We start from the raw sequence: 17,416 nt of genomic DNA on the forward strand, positions 1-17,416 counted from the left end.
AAACGAAAATCAACCCAGAGGGCAGGAACAAAGGCAATATCCAAATGATAATAACAACTGATCCCATTAGGGGATGTATAGTAGATTTCAAAAGAATAATTAATGGTCAACGTCGAATTATCAGTGCTGTTGATAACATCTTGGAACCCGAGGCACATATTCTTTAAACATATAAAGCAATTTACATCTTTAAAATTTACATTGAGTTTGAAGGGATCATTTGCCAAGATGATTTATGCCATATGGTACATAAAATTTTAATCGCACGCTAGTTAAGTGAGAAAGTTTCCCAGTTTACTTTCGGAAGGTCGGTGGTCTCTTCCCAGGTATATTGTATCTGGGTTCCCTCTTACACCAATAAAAACTGGGCGCCACCTGATAACTGAAAAATTGTTGGGTGTGACGGAAAACATCAATCAATCAATCGATCGAATGAATCTTGACGACTCAATAAATCAGCGTCATTTCAAAAGGACATTCAAACCAGATTATCATGTTATATCCTAGTCTTCATATGCAAGGAGTAATTTAACTTTGAAGTCTGAACAGTCCTATGATTGTTGTTACTATTGCGGCCATCATCTAGAATTTTACTTCGGTTTTGGTTCTAGCAGCGCACCATCAATTTCCCACGCTCAGGTGTTTGGCGTCAATATTTACCTTTCCATATGGACTATCGTTATACTACAATTTTTACGTAGACTACAAGTGAGTTTAATTTGATTATATTTAAATCAACTTTTTTTATTGTTTAGAAACGCTCCCGATTTCGAATTACATTAAATAATGAACTGTCTTTTTGCGCTGAATCACATTGTAAATGATGAATCGATAAATGTTTTGTTTTGTTGGGATTTTTTTATTAGGAAATCGTCTAACCAAGTCTGCCCCGTAGCAAAGGACATCAATTGAATTGTCATTACATCAGAACTTAGAGGTTTTATCACAGTCGAGTTTTGCTCAGAATTTGTTATAAATTAACAAAATGAGATGATAATCAGAATGACATCACTGCTATTTCTTTCCGGCTTTTCAAACATGCCAAATGTGTGATTACAGGATTAATGACAACGACACCTCGTCCTTCGATTATAGGGGCCAGGGCAAGTATTGTATGAGTGGGGACAATATGGCGGAAGCTCCAGGGGTTGAGGAGGAGGGGGAGGGGGGATTCTCAGAGGAAGAGGAGGATATTGACATTTATGCCCAGCTGGAACAGAAGCAAAAGGACCTGACACTGGCTGCTGAGTTGGGAAAGGCTCTTTTGGAGAAAAATGCGGAACTTGAGAGGAGAAATGAACAAATGATAGAAGAGTTTGCTCAGAAAATTGAGGTAAATATTTATTAACAGCCATTTAGGTCAATGTATTATTGATCTCAGTTGTCTGAGGTGTTTTGCATCATTCTCTGTATTTACCTATTGATTTATTTAGTTTTTGCTAACATCTTTTAACAAATGGGTTTTTTGATATGTGTATTTTTTTTTTATTATTAATTACATCTAAAGTCCTTTATTGATCACACCTTTGATGAACTTCCTCAATGATTCTGTTTGATTCCTGGCTCAATGACATTGATGGTCTGTAAAGAACACACATTATGGCTCATTGATGATTATTTTGTCTAGAATCATTACCTATTAATTGCAGTATTTTCCCATTCCCTTTGATGACTAAGGAAAAGCTATTTACATGTACACATTTTTTGACCTTTTTAGTAGAAGTTCAAACTGATTTTATGTTCCTTATTAATATAAAATTCTAATTAAAGAGCAATATGTGGCAGTTGGCAGTCATTACATAATGTTGATTGTTCCAATTTTTAACTTTTAAAAAGGTCTGCACACAAAATTATGAGTAGGATTAACATTTTCATATTATATCATAGGAGTAACAGAGTGTTTTCATCCAGCAATAAAACACAATATAAACAAACTTTAAAAATCCATCTCCTTATTCTAATGGTAGGGGGAGGGGGATAGAATTAAAAGGATGGAGAAAGAAGGAAATAGGACAGGAGAGGAGCCCAGGATTAGGGTTAGGGAGGAGGAGGAAATGAAACAGGAGAGGGGGGATTAAGGTTAGGGAGGAGGAAATGAAACAGGACAGGGGGGATTGGGGTTAGGGAGGAGGAGGAAATGAAACAGGAGAGGGGGGATTGAGGTTAGGGAGGATGAGGAAATGAAACAGGAGAGGGGGATTAGGGTTAGGGAGGAAATGAAACAGGAGAGGGGGGATTAGGGTTAGGGAGGAGGAGGAAATGAAACAGGAGAGGGGGGGATTAGGGTTAGGGAGGAGGAGGAGGAAACGAAACAGGAGAGCCTGTAGTCATGTCAAGGAACAAAGTAACTGTTCACATTCTTTATGAATGCTATACAAGTTCACTCAACACTTTCTTCTTTTGGTAATCCTCATATATAGAGTTCAAACACTTCTGTAAATGCTGGAAGAGAGGTCTTGAAGTTGGTTTAGAGTTCCAGCACATTCATTGAAAAGTAAAAAAGTTAGACTGATTCCAAAGTTTGTAAACAAAAAATCCTATGCACGTGCATGCACATGCATGCATTTTCAGACAAAATGACATTCGTTCCGCACATCTACATACGTTGGAGAGAAAAAAACAGCTCTTTTTTTCGAGCTGGTCCTCTGCCCGGTACGCCGGCGCAGGGGACTTTTTTCCTTTGGGGGCGTTTTGATATATTATATATATATATAGATAAAGAGTTTCTTTAAGAGATATCTCTTTTTCAACTATTAAACAGATATCTCTTATACTTTGAGAGATATCTCTCTAGGATTGAGGTTAGGGAGGAGGAAATGAAACAGGAGAGGGGGGATTGGGTTTAGGGAGGAGGAGGAAAACAGGATAGGGGAGATAGGGGTTAGGGAGGAGGAGGAGGAAATGAAACAGGAGAGAGGGGGATTGAGGTTAGGGAGGAGAAAATGAAACGGGAGAGGGGGGATTAGGGTTAGGGAGGAGGAGGAAATGAAACAGGAGAGGGAGGATTAGGGTTAGGGAGGAGGAGGAAATGAAACAGGAGAGGGGCATTGGGGTTGACTGTCATCTGCAAAAACTTCAGTATTCGATGGTTGACAAATTTCAGTTATAGACGGCCATCATTAGATCCATGTGGTGCTGGACTGTGATGTCCACCTCTGGACTATCCAGCAAGGCAATAAAATTCAAAAGGACAAGGAATATATTTCTGATATTTATTTTACTGTTTGTGTTTCGAAAGGAAGTCAGCTATTATTATGATGTGTCATTCCTCTTTAAAGGGAAGTTACTTTAATTTCAATAGATGGGCATTATGTGCACTAAGTCAAAGGCTAAGGACCATCGTACTTTCAAATGAATATGCTTTGACTTTCTCATTTTATGGATAACCATTTATACTAGAATTTTCAGAATCTGAGTTTTATATAATTGAATTTTTGATATAATTTTCATGAAAATCAAGTTAGCAGAAGTACCATAGTGTGTTGAAAGAGATAGAGAAAAAAGTACATAAACTTTGCACTAGGCAAACCAGTTCAATATTGGTTATAAAGAAGCATCATGTCTACAAATCTATTGATTGAAAGAAAAACTCATTTAAAGTACCATGACCACAGAGATTGCAAAATTCGGAAAATCAATATCATGAATCCAAATGGACCATATCACCAGAATCCCTATATTTTAACAGTTAGTCCCCAAACCCCTTTTTTATGTGCTAGTGAAGTGATTTTGATACAGAGTTAAAATACAACAGAAGTTATTAAGGCGGTCCTTAACCTATGTCCAAGTTTATATCATACAATTTATTTACATGTGTCTGTTTTTTCTAATAAATTCATTTTCTTATCAGGAACTAGAACAAGAGAAGTATGAACTCTACCTCCGACTAGAGAAAAAGGAATCTGAATATGAGAATACTATTAAAGAGCTGCAATATGACATCAGTCAGCTGAGAGAGGAGCTCCAATCTCACCAGAACCAGAGCACCACCAGTGTTAAAGAGAGTTCCATGGCAATAAGGGAGTTAACTCTGCAAAATGAGCACCTGACAGAGGACCTTCGGGCAGCAGGAATGAGGGAAGAGGTACTAGAAGCAGAGAACCAGTCTCTGAAGGAGAAAATAACAGCAAGGAGGTCATCAATGCACATTCATGTTGGTCAACTAGAAATCCTACAACAAGAGGTAATAAAGGCATTACTGGGTCAACAAATACCGCATTTCTCTTTATTCATAGTGGAGTCAACAAATACCGCATTTCTCTTTATTCATAGTGGGGTCAACAAATACCGCATTTCTCTTTATTCATAGTGGAGTCAACAAATACCGCATTTCTCTTTATTCATAGTGGGGTCAACAAATACCGCATTTCTCTTTATTCATAGTGGAGTCAACAAATACCGCATTTCTCTTTATTCATAGTGGGGTCAACAAATACGGCATTTCTCTTCAAATCATACTGGGGCCAATAAATACAGCAGTTCTCTTTAAATCATAGTGGGGTCAACAAATACGTCATTTCTCTTTAAATCATACTGGGGCCAATAAATACAGCAGTTCTCTTTAAATCATAGTGGGGTCAACAAATACGTCATTTTGTTTTAAATCATAAGGGGTCAACAAATACGTAATTTCTCTTTAAATCATAGTGGGGTCAACAAATACGTCATTTTGTTTTAAATCATAAGGGGTCAACAAATACGTAATTTCTCTTTAAATCATAGTGGGGTCAACAAATACGGCATTTTGTTTTAAATCATAAGGGGTCAACAAATACGTCATTTCTCTTTAAATCATAGTGGGGTCAACAAATACGTCATTTCTCTTTAAATCATAGTGGGGTCTACAAATATGACATTTCTCTTTAAATCATAAGGGGTCAACAAATACGTCATTTCTCTTTAAATCATAAGGGGTCAACAAATACGGCATTTCTCTTTAAATCATAGTGGGGTCAACAAATACGTCATTTCTCTTTAAATCATAGTGGAGTAAAACAAATACAAAGTATATTCCAAACACTGCAAAGATGCATCTAAATGTTGAATTCATAAAGTCAGTGTCTCCCTGCCTCCTTCCAAGGACTGGGCAACAACTCAATACATGCGTATACCAATCACCATGGAGAGGAGATTTTAAAAAACTCCACAACGCATTGCAAAGTTCAGCTTCATAGAAAGTTTTTCCTGTATAATCTATATTTTAAGCCTTAGATAGAAATATATAACATTTGTATTTAAAACTATAAATTTAAAACTAAAACTTATTGGAATGTGATTGAGGTGTCATGTTTTACAGCAGAGTGAGCATTTGAAATGTTTTAGTTTTGCAATTAATATTCTTAAAGGGACTGGTTCACGTTTTCTGAAAGAAATATTTTTCATTTTTGATGTTAAACATTAGAAATATAACTCATTTCATGTTGACAGCCAAAGTTTTTGACCTTCTGAATGCAAGAATCAAAGCAAAAATTCAGCCTTAACTCTGTGCTAAGTAAAGACTTGTGTCTTTTTATGTTAAATTTACAAACAAACCAGTGAAATGTTATTATAATTCAAAGCATCTTAATTTTGCACAGTCACAAATTTAACTTTTAGATGACATATTTTACCTAAAGAATATTTGAAATGTGATAGATATAATAAACTTAGATCAATTTCTTTTTAAAACTTTGTAAACAATAACATACCACAATCTTTGTTTACAAAACAAATGATAATGATCTGAAATGAGGTTCTGTGATAATGTATAATCTTATTTTTTCATGAAACCTTTTAAACACAGACAATAAATTTTGATCATTAAAAATGAAAAACAAAATTTGAGGGAAAATCGTGAATCAGTCCCTTTAAAAGCAGAATTATAATTTTCTTGACAAAGTGGTTCATTTACTATAATTACATGTACCTACCATTGAATTTTCTGCAACACATACATGTGCATTTTCAAATTCTTGATACAGATTGTAAGATACAACATAATAATTCTATAACATTTATATTAAAAAGTTAATTTGCAACACTGCATGCTGTGCATGATTGAAATTACCAGTATTCTATGAACAAGTTAATTACTAATAGCTGCTGCAACAATTTATTTTATTTAGGAAATATCATCTTTTTGCCACATTTAATGATTTTGACTACCATTAATGTTAGAATAAGATGATTAAGATGCTAATTGCAGGTACCATGTAATAAAACATACTGATCATCTGGCATTTCCACAAAATGCCTTCTGGAATTTAAACATGTTTTTTTTGGTCTGAAACATTAATTTTTTGCAATTTTGCCAAGGCACTCCTCCGATTAGAATTTTTCATGGCATAACAAAAGAACTAATTTCTCTCGATTTCCGTTATGGAAATGAAAGATTGGTATAATGCGTAGCTGTAGGGTTTCCGTGGTTTGCATCTGAAATGCTTGCATTTGATCAACCATCTGAAGGGAAGGGCATTTCTGGAAAGTGATCGAATGTGAAATGTCTTTCAGATTAATGAGCTGCGGTCAAAGCGGCAGGAATTGGAAAAGAGACACATCATCGTACTGGAGGAGAAGCATGCTGTGTCGTGCAGCCTGGAGGAATCGCAGGAACGAATTCTGATGTTAGAAAAGTCCAAAAGGGAAATTGAACAGACTGTAAGCTGTGTATAAAAGTACTAACACAGAAATATTTAGAAAAGTATGCCAGCATTTAGTTTAGTTAAGGTAGGGCAGCTTGCCTGCTTAGCAGTTTAATTACATTTAGTAGTTTATAGTAGTTGGTTTGACTTCTCTCTTTCTCTTTTACATTCATTATCATAATATTTATATTCTATGAATGGAGAGTTGTGGATTGAGAGTTGTGGAGCTCTGATAGAAGTTTAATTTCCTCTCGTGACATGCGCTGCAATTTACTGTTGTTACTAGTATCATATAAGTTTTCATGTTCCAATTCTTTGATCATAATTATACTGTTTTTCAGACTTTGCGAATTATTCAAGTCATTAATTAATTAAAATCAACCAAAAGTGTTAATTCTGATCTACCTAACAGGAGGTATTTATTCAAACTAATGTTTTAGAAATTACAATTTCAATTTTTTTGTATTGTATTGTTTATTGACCAAGAACCATACAGTTCATAGGTATAAAGTATATACAACAACTTATACAATGAAATGATAACAGAACATAATATATCATACTGATGTACATGGACAGGATAGATACTGAGGATAATCTTATGATAACTGAGATCTAATAGATGAACATTTATATAGGTATTTACCAAGTTTACATAATTCCGTAATATTTCCAGTTGATAATAGTTGGACAAGCTTGGAAGTGGAGGGGTGTTTATAATAATATTTGTGAACAGACTTGACACATTTCAATTTGCACTTGAATTTGATTAAATGTTTTTCTGCTTCCCATCACATCTGACATGCAATTCACTTCCTATTCCAATTGACATGTAAAAATTGATTTGCTATACCTAATTGCCATGTGGTATCCACTTGTTGCATCGAATTCAGCCTGAATGCTAGTCAAGTATTGATCCAAACACACTGGGAGTAGATGCTATCACTCTAATTCATGCTATTTTTCATGAAAATGACACAAAATAACTTGTTATATATAGAATTCATATACCATCTGTGTCCTCTTGGGAGATGTTATTTAATGAAGTATGTAGCGAATTCATATACCAACACTTCAAGTTTTACGTTTGGGGAATGCCTTAATATAACTAATGTACCACAGTATTTTTATATATGCACATGCAACAAGAACTTAGAATTGCATATGTGTGTCATGTATAACTACAGTTTTATTCATTTGATAAATGTGTGTGAGTGAAATGCACTTTAAAGGCATGAACCAAAAATATTCAGGAATTGCAAGTACTTACAGATTAAATAAAATTTTACCATCTTATTTCATGCAAATTTTGCAGTCTCTCTGGTACAGGAAATATTTGATACCTTAGACATGTATATGTAAAAGTGAATCAAACATGTACCCTCTGTTTAACAGGTCCAGAACCGGGAACGGGACATACTGGAACTTCAGGAAACCAATGTCCAGCTTCAGGCTCAGCTTCACCACATGTCTACAAATCTAGTCACCTCTAGCCATCCCAGTAAATCTCAGTCCCTCTCATTGTTCAACGAGATATCTCAGATGTCTCCTGATCATATCTCACCACTCACCTCACCAGAATCATCTAAAACAGTAAGTTGTTTGTGCACTTTGACATTAGCATGTATACAATGAAGATATCTGAAATGAATATACCGGTATTGCAACCTTTTTCATGTAAAAATGAACTGTTTACCGTATATGATATTGCAGTGCCAAGATTTCTTTAATTTTGTAAGTGGAGTAGAGTAAACTCCTTGAAAAAGCAATTTTTTGTGTGTGTACCTTATGTTCAGCTTATTTTCTACATCTAATGTTTTTTTTGGTGGGTTTTTTTTTTGTTTTGTTTTTTGGATGATTTGATTAATTACTCCTAAGACTTAATTAGATACTTATTACCCATGAATTGTACTTCCCCCAGTTCCCGCTGGATTCGGATACTAGTGGAGGGTCCTTTCTAGCTGACCTAATGGAGGAGGATGAGTATGAATGTGATGATGACATTTACCTTACATCTCCGGGAACACAGCTACCACTACACACTGCACTCTCCGATTCTCAGTTCCTAGAAAACTTTCAGTATTCATCCCAACATTATCACGATGATGAACAGGTAATTCTTATTACCAAAAATTTTCACTGTGGTGCTGTTACATTTTTTAAAATGAATATCAGCAGATATAGATAAGAAATTGCCATTATACGAATGTAATACATGTATTTACATTTTGGTGAACAGTAAAGTATTGATGATGCAAGAGTTGTCCCCCTTTAATAGATTATCTGTAACTGTTACAGTTTCATCAAGAACTAGTCAATGTGTTTACCCAGTTAAAGGATATGTGTGCGAGTCTTCGGCATGGTAATGGTAACAATGATATGCGCGAGTGCTCAGATTATACACTGTGTGAGGATATACGTCCAGGGGTGCTGTCAAACCTGCTTCAAGAATTCAAGGAATTAATGCAGGAGGTTCTCACTTTCAAACCTACGGTAAGTTTTTTAAAATATTAATTATTTAAATGATCTGTTAGCACATGATATATTTATAAAAGTTTATATGTGCTGTGAGTAAAACTCGTTTAATCTGGATGTTGTGCAATCTGAAATGTTGTATAAACCATATCTAAGGTTGGAAGCAAGGAAATTTTATATAATAGGGGAAGCCGAAATATTCCACATAACACAGACAACTTTTAACAATTATTCCTTTAACTTAAAGCGAGCAAAGCTCACGTTGCTTCAACCATGTAGATAAATAAATGAATTGTTTGGGAAGTACCACAAATGTTTTTAAATTCCAGAACAGCTTTCTCATACATTTGTACGTTTTTTTGTTGTTGATAATTGCTTCATTTATAGAAAAAACATCGCAGCTAATATGACATCACAATGCACTTTTTACGTTGACTGCGTTATAATTCCTGAGTTAAATGAATAAGTGGATTTGCAAGATGTTAAGAGTCCTCACTCATCTCAATGGTCACATCGTAAAACATATTATTTATATTTGATAATAATCTTTTTTTAAATGTATTAAAGTCTAGGCTTTTATATTTAGTTGGAAGGTCATAGTGGCATCATCGAGAATAAAAACAATAAAACATCAGAGGTTTATTCTAACAGGTAATACATTTGGTATAGATGTGAATATACATATTTTGACACCCAACTGAATTCTATTGTGAGAGATACTCTCAGTCTCTGTGTCTAATCTGAAGATTGTTTTGGTACCATGTACTGGGTACTGGGTATGTACCACGATTGTCCAGATTAGAATTGTGACATTATGGAACAACATAACAAGAGTACCATAAATGGTACAACATATGCCCGTTAGACCTTCAGTGCAATATCTGTATCCATGATGAAAAAAGGTACAGAAAACTATTTGACCTACATGTACTTTTAGCCCTAAAGTAGATCACAGTGCAGCTATCAAGTTGAAATGTGAACTGAATGCATATTTTTCTAAGAGGGAGGTAGTGACAAAATTTTAAGGCAATTCCTGTATTCATAACAAAAAAAGATTTGGAAAACTGTTTGACCTACTTTTACCCCTAATGTAGGCCATGGTGCACAAATCCAGCTGAAATGCAAACTGAACTTATATTTTTCCGAGAGGAAGCTTGTGACTAAATTCAGGGCAATATCTGCATCTATAATGAAAACATGGTTTTTCTACTAAGTGATACTCTGATCTTGACCTTTGACCCCGAGAAACATTAGGCATCCTCTGCTTGGCATAAGGTGTATGTGTACCACTGGCAAGTTGGAAAGTCCTAGCCCCAACGGTTCGGTCTGTATCCTTCCTACAAGATTTTCCTACTAAATAATACTTCAACCTTATTCTTTGGCCTTGAAGAGCAAAAGGCCTCCTCCACTTGGCACGAGGAGTATGTGTACCAAGTTTGATAGTCCTAACCCCAATAGTTTGGTCTGTATTCTGCCTACAAGGTTTTCCTATTAACTGATACTATAACCTTGACCTTTGACCTTGAGAAACAATAGACATCTTCCTCTTATTATTGTGATCAAATATACCAAATGTAAGATCCTGGATCTTACGGTTCTGTCTGTATCCTGCCTATAAGATTTTCCTACGAAGTGATACTATGACCTTGACCTTCAATCTTGAAGATCATAAAGTGTCCTCCACTTGGCATGAGGAGTATGTGTACCAAGTTTGATTTTTTTTATGCCCCCTGGTGAGAATCAAAGATTCGGGGGCATATAGTTTTTGGCCTGTCCGTCTGTGGCAAATTTATGAAAAAACTTAAACTTTGGTCATATTTTTTACACCATAAGCACATGTGATATGTGTATTCCTTGTGGCAAGACCTTTCCATTGACACCAAAATCTTTGACCTGGTGACCATAACTTTGACCTTTGACCTACTTTTAAAAATTCTAATATAAGCTACTATATCTTTCAAATCGTAAGAGGTACTGCTTTTATATTTAGCATGTGCATTTCATGTGAGAAGACCTTTCCAACTATACCAGAATTGTTCACCTTGTGACCTTGACCTAGTTTCTGCAAATTTTCAACAAAACTACAATGTCTTACAGTTCCACTTTGTTGTAATCTGGGGGGATCAGTGTTTCACAAACACATCTTGTTTTCAATTGCATAAAGTGGGAAAAAAATGTTTATGCATAATTAGAATTTTTGTTTTCATTTTTATAAGATAATGGAAGAATCTCAGGTGTGCTTGGATGGAGAGGATCTTATTTGTGTATCAGAGCTCAGTAAACACATCTCTGATCTGAAGGATGAGCTGAGGGGTGCCCAGGGTGATCTCGATCATCTAAAACAGGAGCTGACTCGAAGGGACTCCCAACTGGAGCAGAAAACTCAAGAGCTTAAGAATCTCACAGGAAAGGTAAAGGTAATTCTTTTTCTTTTCTCAGGGTGTGACAGTGAGTGTCAGGGTGTGACAGTGAGTGTCATGTTTTTCACTATATTACATTCACACAAATCAATGCAGGTAACTAAAGTGTCATTTTGTCGTAATTTGAAAGTGACTCGGGGCCACAATGTGCACCAGAATACACTATACATGCAACTCAACTGTATGACAAACGGGATGATTTCAGCTTCTCCATCGTCAACTTCCCACATTTATGTAGCAATATTCCATTATCACCTGCATATGGTGTTTATATATCTCAACTGATTCGATATGCAAGAGCTTGTTCTGGGTATAGTCAGTTTTTAAATCGAGGTAAGCTACTGACAAACAAGTTGATGGTACAGGGATTTCAACAGTCTCGATTGAAGTCAGCATTTCGCAAATTCTATGGTCGTTATAACGATCTAGTTCGTCAATACAACCTCGCATTGGGTCAAATGCTGTCTGACGTGTTTCCTACCGATTGTTAAGCCGTTCTTGTCACACTGATTTTGACTGCAGATAACTCCGTTTACCTGATCAAGATATGGGGCTCACGGCGGGTGTGACCGGTCAACAGGGGATGCTTACTCCTCCTAGGCACCTGATCCCACCTCTGGTGTGTCCAGGGGTCCGTGTTTGCCCAACTATCTATTTTGTATTGCTTGTAGGAGTTATGAGATTGATCACTGTTCGTTATCTTCACCTTGCATGCAATACATCCTAGCGATCAGAACCATTAGAAGACAATTTTACCAAATATTGAAAGTATCCCTGTAGTTTAGCCAGCCACTTCCACCAATTTTGAATTTGATCATAGCAAATACTAGTAATCTCTGAACTGTCAGAGGCAACATGGCCATCTTTCAGATTAATTTTAAAATTTGGTTACTGAACATAATGTTTTAGAGAAGAGGCGAAATAGCAAAGTCAGTTTGAGTCTTCCTCAGGATGACTTGAAAACATTTTTGATCAGTTTGGTGTGATTGCATACTAGTACATGAACTGATAAAACATTTTTGGACACAAATATAACATTTGATCCAGGCTAGACATGAAGCTAATATGAATGAAAATGTTTTGATTTTGTCCATGGGCTATTCAGAAGCCATGATGACCAGTTTGAAAAAAAATAGCATCACTAGAAAAATATTTGTGCCAAGTTGGCATGCGGAAGTTGGATATAAGAGAAGATTTTCAAACAGACAGACAGGGAGTACATTAAATATCCAATCTAATTAAAATCTTCAATTGTGAGCGTATTCTAGGATCTGATTTTAATTAGATTGATTAAATATCAAGAAAAGCTTGCTTTTATATTAGTCTGGGAAGATAATTAAGCTGAAAACTGAATGAAGGACTGGGTTTCAAAAATGTTTGAACCAATTCCTTGTGGCCTATATTACATGTATTTGTAATTGAAATTGATTGTTTGAGGTATATAGGATTGTGAGGTCCTACTTGTTGTTATAGGTCACCATTTTAGAGGTAAGCATACACACCCTGTGTTGTAATCCATGTTTAAAATTTTGAGTTGTAGCCATATGTTGCATAGATCAATTGACAGATGGAACTATTAGTTATTTGCACTCTTATCGTTAACTCTGTGTCATACTTGAGATTTTTAATGTGTACATGTGTATTTCTTTTTAGTTTTGTGACTATTGTTCTCTTGTCATTTTTCAACTTATCTTACCTTTTGTATTCGCAATTTTTACATTCAGTGTACATGTATTATGATTCAAGAATGCTATTTAGAAAAAGGATCGGGGGTAACTAGTTTTGCCATACTAGAATTAACTTAAAATCATATAACAAATATATACATATTTTTGGCATGCACCACATAAAATTTGAAACTCATTTTTGTGAAAGACACAAGTCTTATCATGCACCTCTTACAAAGACAATATACAAAAGGCACAAATGAAGTCTCAGTGGATTTTTAGATAAATACCATTTAGAAAACGCAGTATTAAGTCTTCCCCGGAAGACATGTGTCGCCTGCTAGTTCATTCTATATGTAATATATCACGTATAATGTTGAAAAAGTAAATTATTGAAATGGTTTTTGTCACTAAACAGGAAGTTGATAAGCGACAGATTCAAAAATGTCTTACACAATACAGTTGGCCACAGTGATGCTCTGTGCCAAATATCAGGGAGTTGCCCCATGTGGTTCTTGAGAAAACTGTGACAGAAATTTTTTTGCTATAAAAAATTCTAAGTCCCGGCAAACAGGAAGTTGATAAGCGACAGATTCGAAAATGTCTTACACAATACAGTTGGCCACAGTGATGCTCTGTGCCAAATATCAGGGAGTTGCCCCATGTGGTTCTTGAGAAAACTGTGACAGAAATTTTTTGTGACGACGCCAGACGACGACGCAGGACGACGCAAGACGACGGATAGTGATCCCTATATGTCGCCACTGTGTAACGCAGGCGACACAATTATTGGTTCCTCAAATCAATAGTATATATATCTCTTTCAACTGGGCCCTTGCTATCTGGTCAGTTTAATAGTTTATTTGGATGTGTTTCCTTTGTCTGTATTAAGGAGGAACAGTACCGCAGCATTATATATAGTTGATGTTCTTCTATTTATAGATTAAAACTGAAACTGCTTTGGGAATAAAAAATTAAATTAAAATACAATCACGAAAAAATCGTTGGATGATTTCTGTATTTGAAATATAGAGACACGTACTGATAATTATGAAGTAAACCTGTAGTACAGTAGAATCTTTTTATGTTTTTGTGAGTGATATAATATACCGTTAGTGTTTCTCAATTTCAGTTGTCCATGCAGCACGATATGCTCGCTGATGTTCAGATGGAGCGGGATCGCCTACATAGGGCACTGCTACAAAGTGGACACACAACTGAACAAGAAATTGTTCAACAAGCTCAACAGGAAAGGGACTTTGCAATAGAAAAGTATGAAGCCTTACTGTTTCAGTAATGTCATTATAAACGAGGGAGGCTTTCCCTAACAACAATTAACGTGTTCTGTATCTCTTCCATCCATTTACCAGGGCTTAGTTCAAAATCACAGTGGCTACATAGTGCTAGATAATGAGTTAGTGGATGGACATTTACCAGAGCTTAAGTTCAAAATCACAGTGACTATACATGGTGCTAGATAGTGCTATGAAGTTGAACAAACATCTAGACTACCCCTATGTATGATAACAATTTTAGCGTCAATTTATAAGTGCGTTCAAAAGAATTAGATATCTATCCTAGCAGCTAGGGTTGCTGCTATAATCTTGAACGCCAACCTGATATATATATATAACTTTTCAGTATTCACATTTCAATGTGATACAAGGCATTAGTAGACTTGTTTTTCTGGTGTAAAGATATTTAAATCTGAAGATTGACAGTCTTTCCATGAGTGGATTATGATTTAATTCTTGGCTCTTTTCAGGAAAAACAAAATGGAAATAGAATTGGCAGAATCTAAGTTTGAACTGATGGAGTTAAAGTCTCAGTTAATGGAAGCTATTCAGCAGAAGATGGCATTAAGTCAGGAATTAGAACAATGGCAGGTATGATAATGATTATTGCAACTTTAGTGATTTATAGTTGTTATGCGGTTGCTAATCTTAGGAGCTGCAGCTTATTAATATCCCCGAAAAAAGTGGAGTGACCAGGTTGTTCAGCCATCCATCTGTAGATGGATTGGTTTCTAGGCTTTCACCTGGAGTCACTGTACTTAACATGCAGACTCACCAGATGAGGATAGTCCCTATTCATTTTGGGATTAAGGTCAAAGGTCTAGCATACTGTACAATAATATATAGATAAACAGTTTCCCAGCATCAAGTGATTTCCCTTTTCACCTGACATCACCATATTTGCTTTGGGATAAGGATGACCCCAATTGATTTGAGGGGGAAATGTTTAAGGTCACGCAAGTGGACATTGATATAGGGAAACTGGTTCATGTCCTAATCACCAAACTTCACACCCAGACTCCCCATGGAATGAGGAAGACCTCATCCACTTTAGGGTCAAAAGATCAAAGTTACAAACTTAACCTTAAGATAGGTTCACAGTACATACCTGTCAATAAGGCATAATCCATCTTCCATCACCACTAGTGCTTAATTAATGGGGGATATATCGGTCCAACTCAAAGTGCTCTAGTTTTAGAATTGGACATTAACGAAAAATTCTATCTTTGAGGATTGAGGACTTTTCATCTCTCCAGTAATTCACTTGCACATAACTTAGCATTTACTTGCCAATTCAATCTATTCATTGTTGATATTCAGATTTATTTGGAATGTATGTGTGTATATATATATATATATATATATATATATATATATATATATATTTGGTTACCGTAAAACAGCAGGCCATAGGGAGCAAATTAGGGACCAAAAGAGGGGGAGGGGTAAATCATAAAATCATACATTTTACACTTGTAAGTTATATAATAATACAAGAAGCAAATATACAGTATACAGCTTAAATTTCACTCCTGCTTATTTTCGTGGTTTCTAAAAACAGTTGTCATTATATACACCTTAAATGTAAATCAAAAATTCTCTGGGAAAAGAACTGGGTTGAAAGTTAATACATGAATCTACTGGGAGGTCCTTTGAGACTTAATCATGTGACAAATCTTGTTCATTGCCTGTGAATTTTTTAATCATATCTAATTTCTTAAAAGCTATGTGTAATTAACTTAATTTGTTTTCATTTTCAGAATGATATGGAACAATTGTTTGATGTTCATATTGAAAAAAACTTTCAAAGGGATGCTAAGGGGCAAGAACTTTGTCAAGAATTAAAGAAAAGTATACATGGCATGAGGAAATCCAAATCTGCATTAAATTTCTCCACCTACCATTAGCAGTGACTGAATCTGCTCAAGTACGATTTTAATTGAAGCTCAATACTTTGGTCCACCATTGATCTCTGGACTATTGTTATAAGAGAACCAAATGTCTTTCATCCAAAAAAGAAAAGAAAAATATAAAAATGTCAATGCATTTCCAAACTTTGTGAACTACAGAATTTTTAAAACCCAATAGAATCTGTATTGAAGTACTGGTATTTCCATATACTTTTTAGCATAGATCTGTCTGGAATGACGAAGTTGCAATGCCCAATATTGTTTTTATTGTGGTGAAAACTAATTTTGTTTTTATCATATACATGTACTTTTGCTTGCCATTTGTTTTGTTGCAATAATAAAAGTTAACATATCACAAATACCCCTTTGTTTTATATACATGTATGTATGAATAGCATATATATATATATATATATATATATATATATATATATATATATATCCAAAATTGAAATAGAGTCTCAGTAATCGGATAATAATATTAAAACAAGAGGCCCACAGGCCTTATCCGATCACTCACCAGAATAGTGAAAAAGTATCACTACTTCCATGGGCTATGAAATCTAGAAAAAATTTCCTGTTCTGAATATCTAAGCTAAATTCTAATCTTCAGCAACAGTATAAAACAAGATGTGTTCTTAAAACTTCACTGCCCTCAAAAGTGCATACACTGATGAAAGGTGTATTAACATTAAAACATCTGTAAGTATGCATTTAGATTTTATACAGTATCAGCAAACTTACACATAAATACTGTCACATTTCTGGGTTTGAAGATTCGGTTGCTCTGTCTGAGCAATTTGAGGAATAATGAAATAAATGATAAAGCTCTCAATCAAGTATTTTAATTAAAAATATGTACAAATATCCTATTCAGTCCTGGAGCACGTGCGCTTCCTAACTAAGTGAAACAGCATTCACACCTCTCATAATAAAAACAACAAAGTCTCGAAAGCCTTATACAGGCACGTAAGACTTGTTAACTAAGTTTGATTTCTCACCTAAGCTGTACACAGGACTAACTCTGGT

The 17,416-nt window shown here is 35.2% G+C and overlaps 1 protein-coding gene across 6 annotated transcripts; it reads left to right on the top strand.

Moving 5' to 3' along the window:
* Positions 1 to 613: 613 nt before the first annotated feature.
* On the top strand, positions 614 to 16,746 carry LOC125674504 (bicaudal D-related protein homolog). 6 transcript variants are annotated; one of them, XM_048911685.2, is made up of 13 exons: positions 621 to 708; positions 867 to 937; positions 1,060 to 1,333; positions 3,851 to 4,183; positions 6,490 to 6,636; positions 8,016 to 8,213; positions 8,542 to 8,733; positions 8,919 to 9,113; positions 11,312 to 11,512; positions 12,989 to 13,003; positions 14,315 to 14,454; positions 14,948 to 15,068; positions 16,238 to 16,746. In XM_048911685.2, the coding sequence occupies exons 3-13, from the start codon at positions 1,115 to 1,117 to the stop codon at positions 16,382 to 16,384; spliced, it is 1,908 nt and encodes a 635-aa protein (XP_048767642.2). In that variant the 5' UTR covers positions 621 to 708; positions 867 to 937; positions 1,060 to 1,114; the 3' UTR covers positions 16,385 to 16,746. The 6 variants fall into 6 exon arrangements, with proteins under 6 accessions (XP_048767611.2, XP_048767618.2, XP_048767628.2 ...); XM_048911654.2 differs by having other exon boundaries at positions 614 to 708; positions 867 to 1,333; XM_048911661.2 differs by having other exon boundaries at positions 615 to 708; positions 867 to 1,333; positions 11,312 to 11,506.
* The last annotated feature ends 670 nt before the right edge of the window (positions 16,747 to 17,416 follow it).

This window comes from Ostrea edulis, chromosome 1 (genome assembly GCF_947568905.1).
Source record: "Ostrea edulis chromosome 1, xbOstEdul1.1, whole genome shotgun sequence".
Lineage (NCBI taxonomy): Eukaryota > Metazoa > Mollusca > Bivalvia > Ostreida > Ostreidae > Ostrea > Ostrea edulis.

Coding starts and splice junctions, on each gene's coding strand:
- LOC125674504 (XM_048911654.2), top strand. CDS start 1,046: ATGTGTGATTACAGGATTAATGACAACGACACCTCGTCCTTCGATTAT. Junction 9,114..11,311: donor TTCTCACTTTCAAACCTACG/GTAAGTTTTTTA, acceptor CATTTTTATAAG/ATAATGGAAGAATCTCAGGT. Junction 14,455..14,947: donor AGGGACTTTGCAATAGAAAA/GTATGAAGCCTT, acceptor GGCTCTTTTCAG/GAAAAACAAAATGGAAATAG.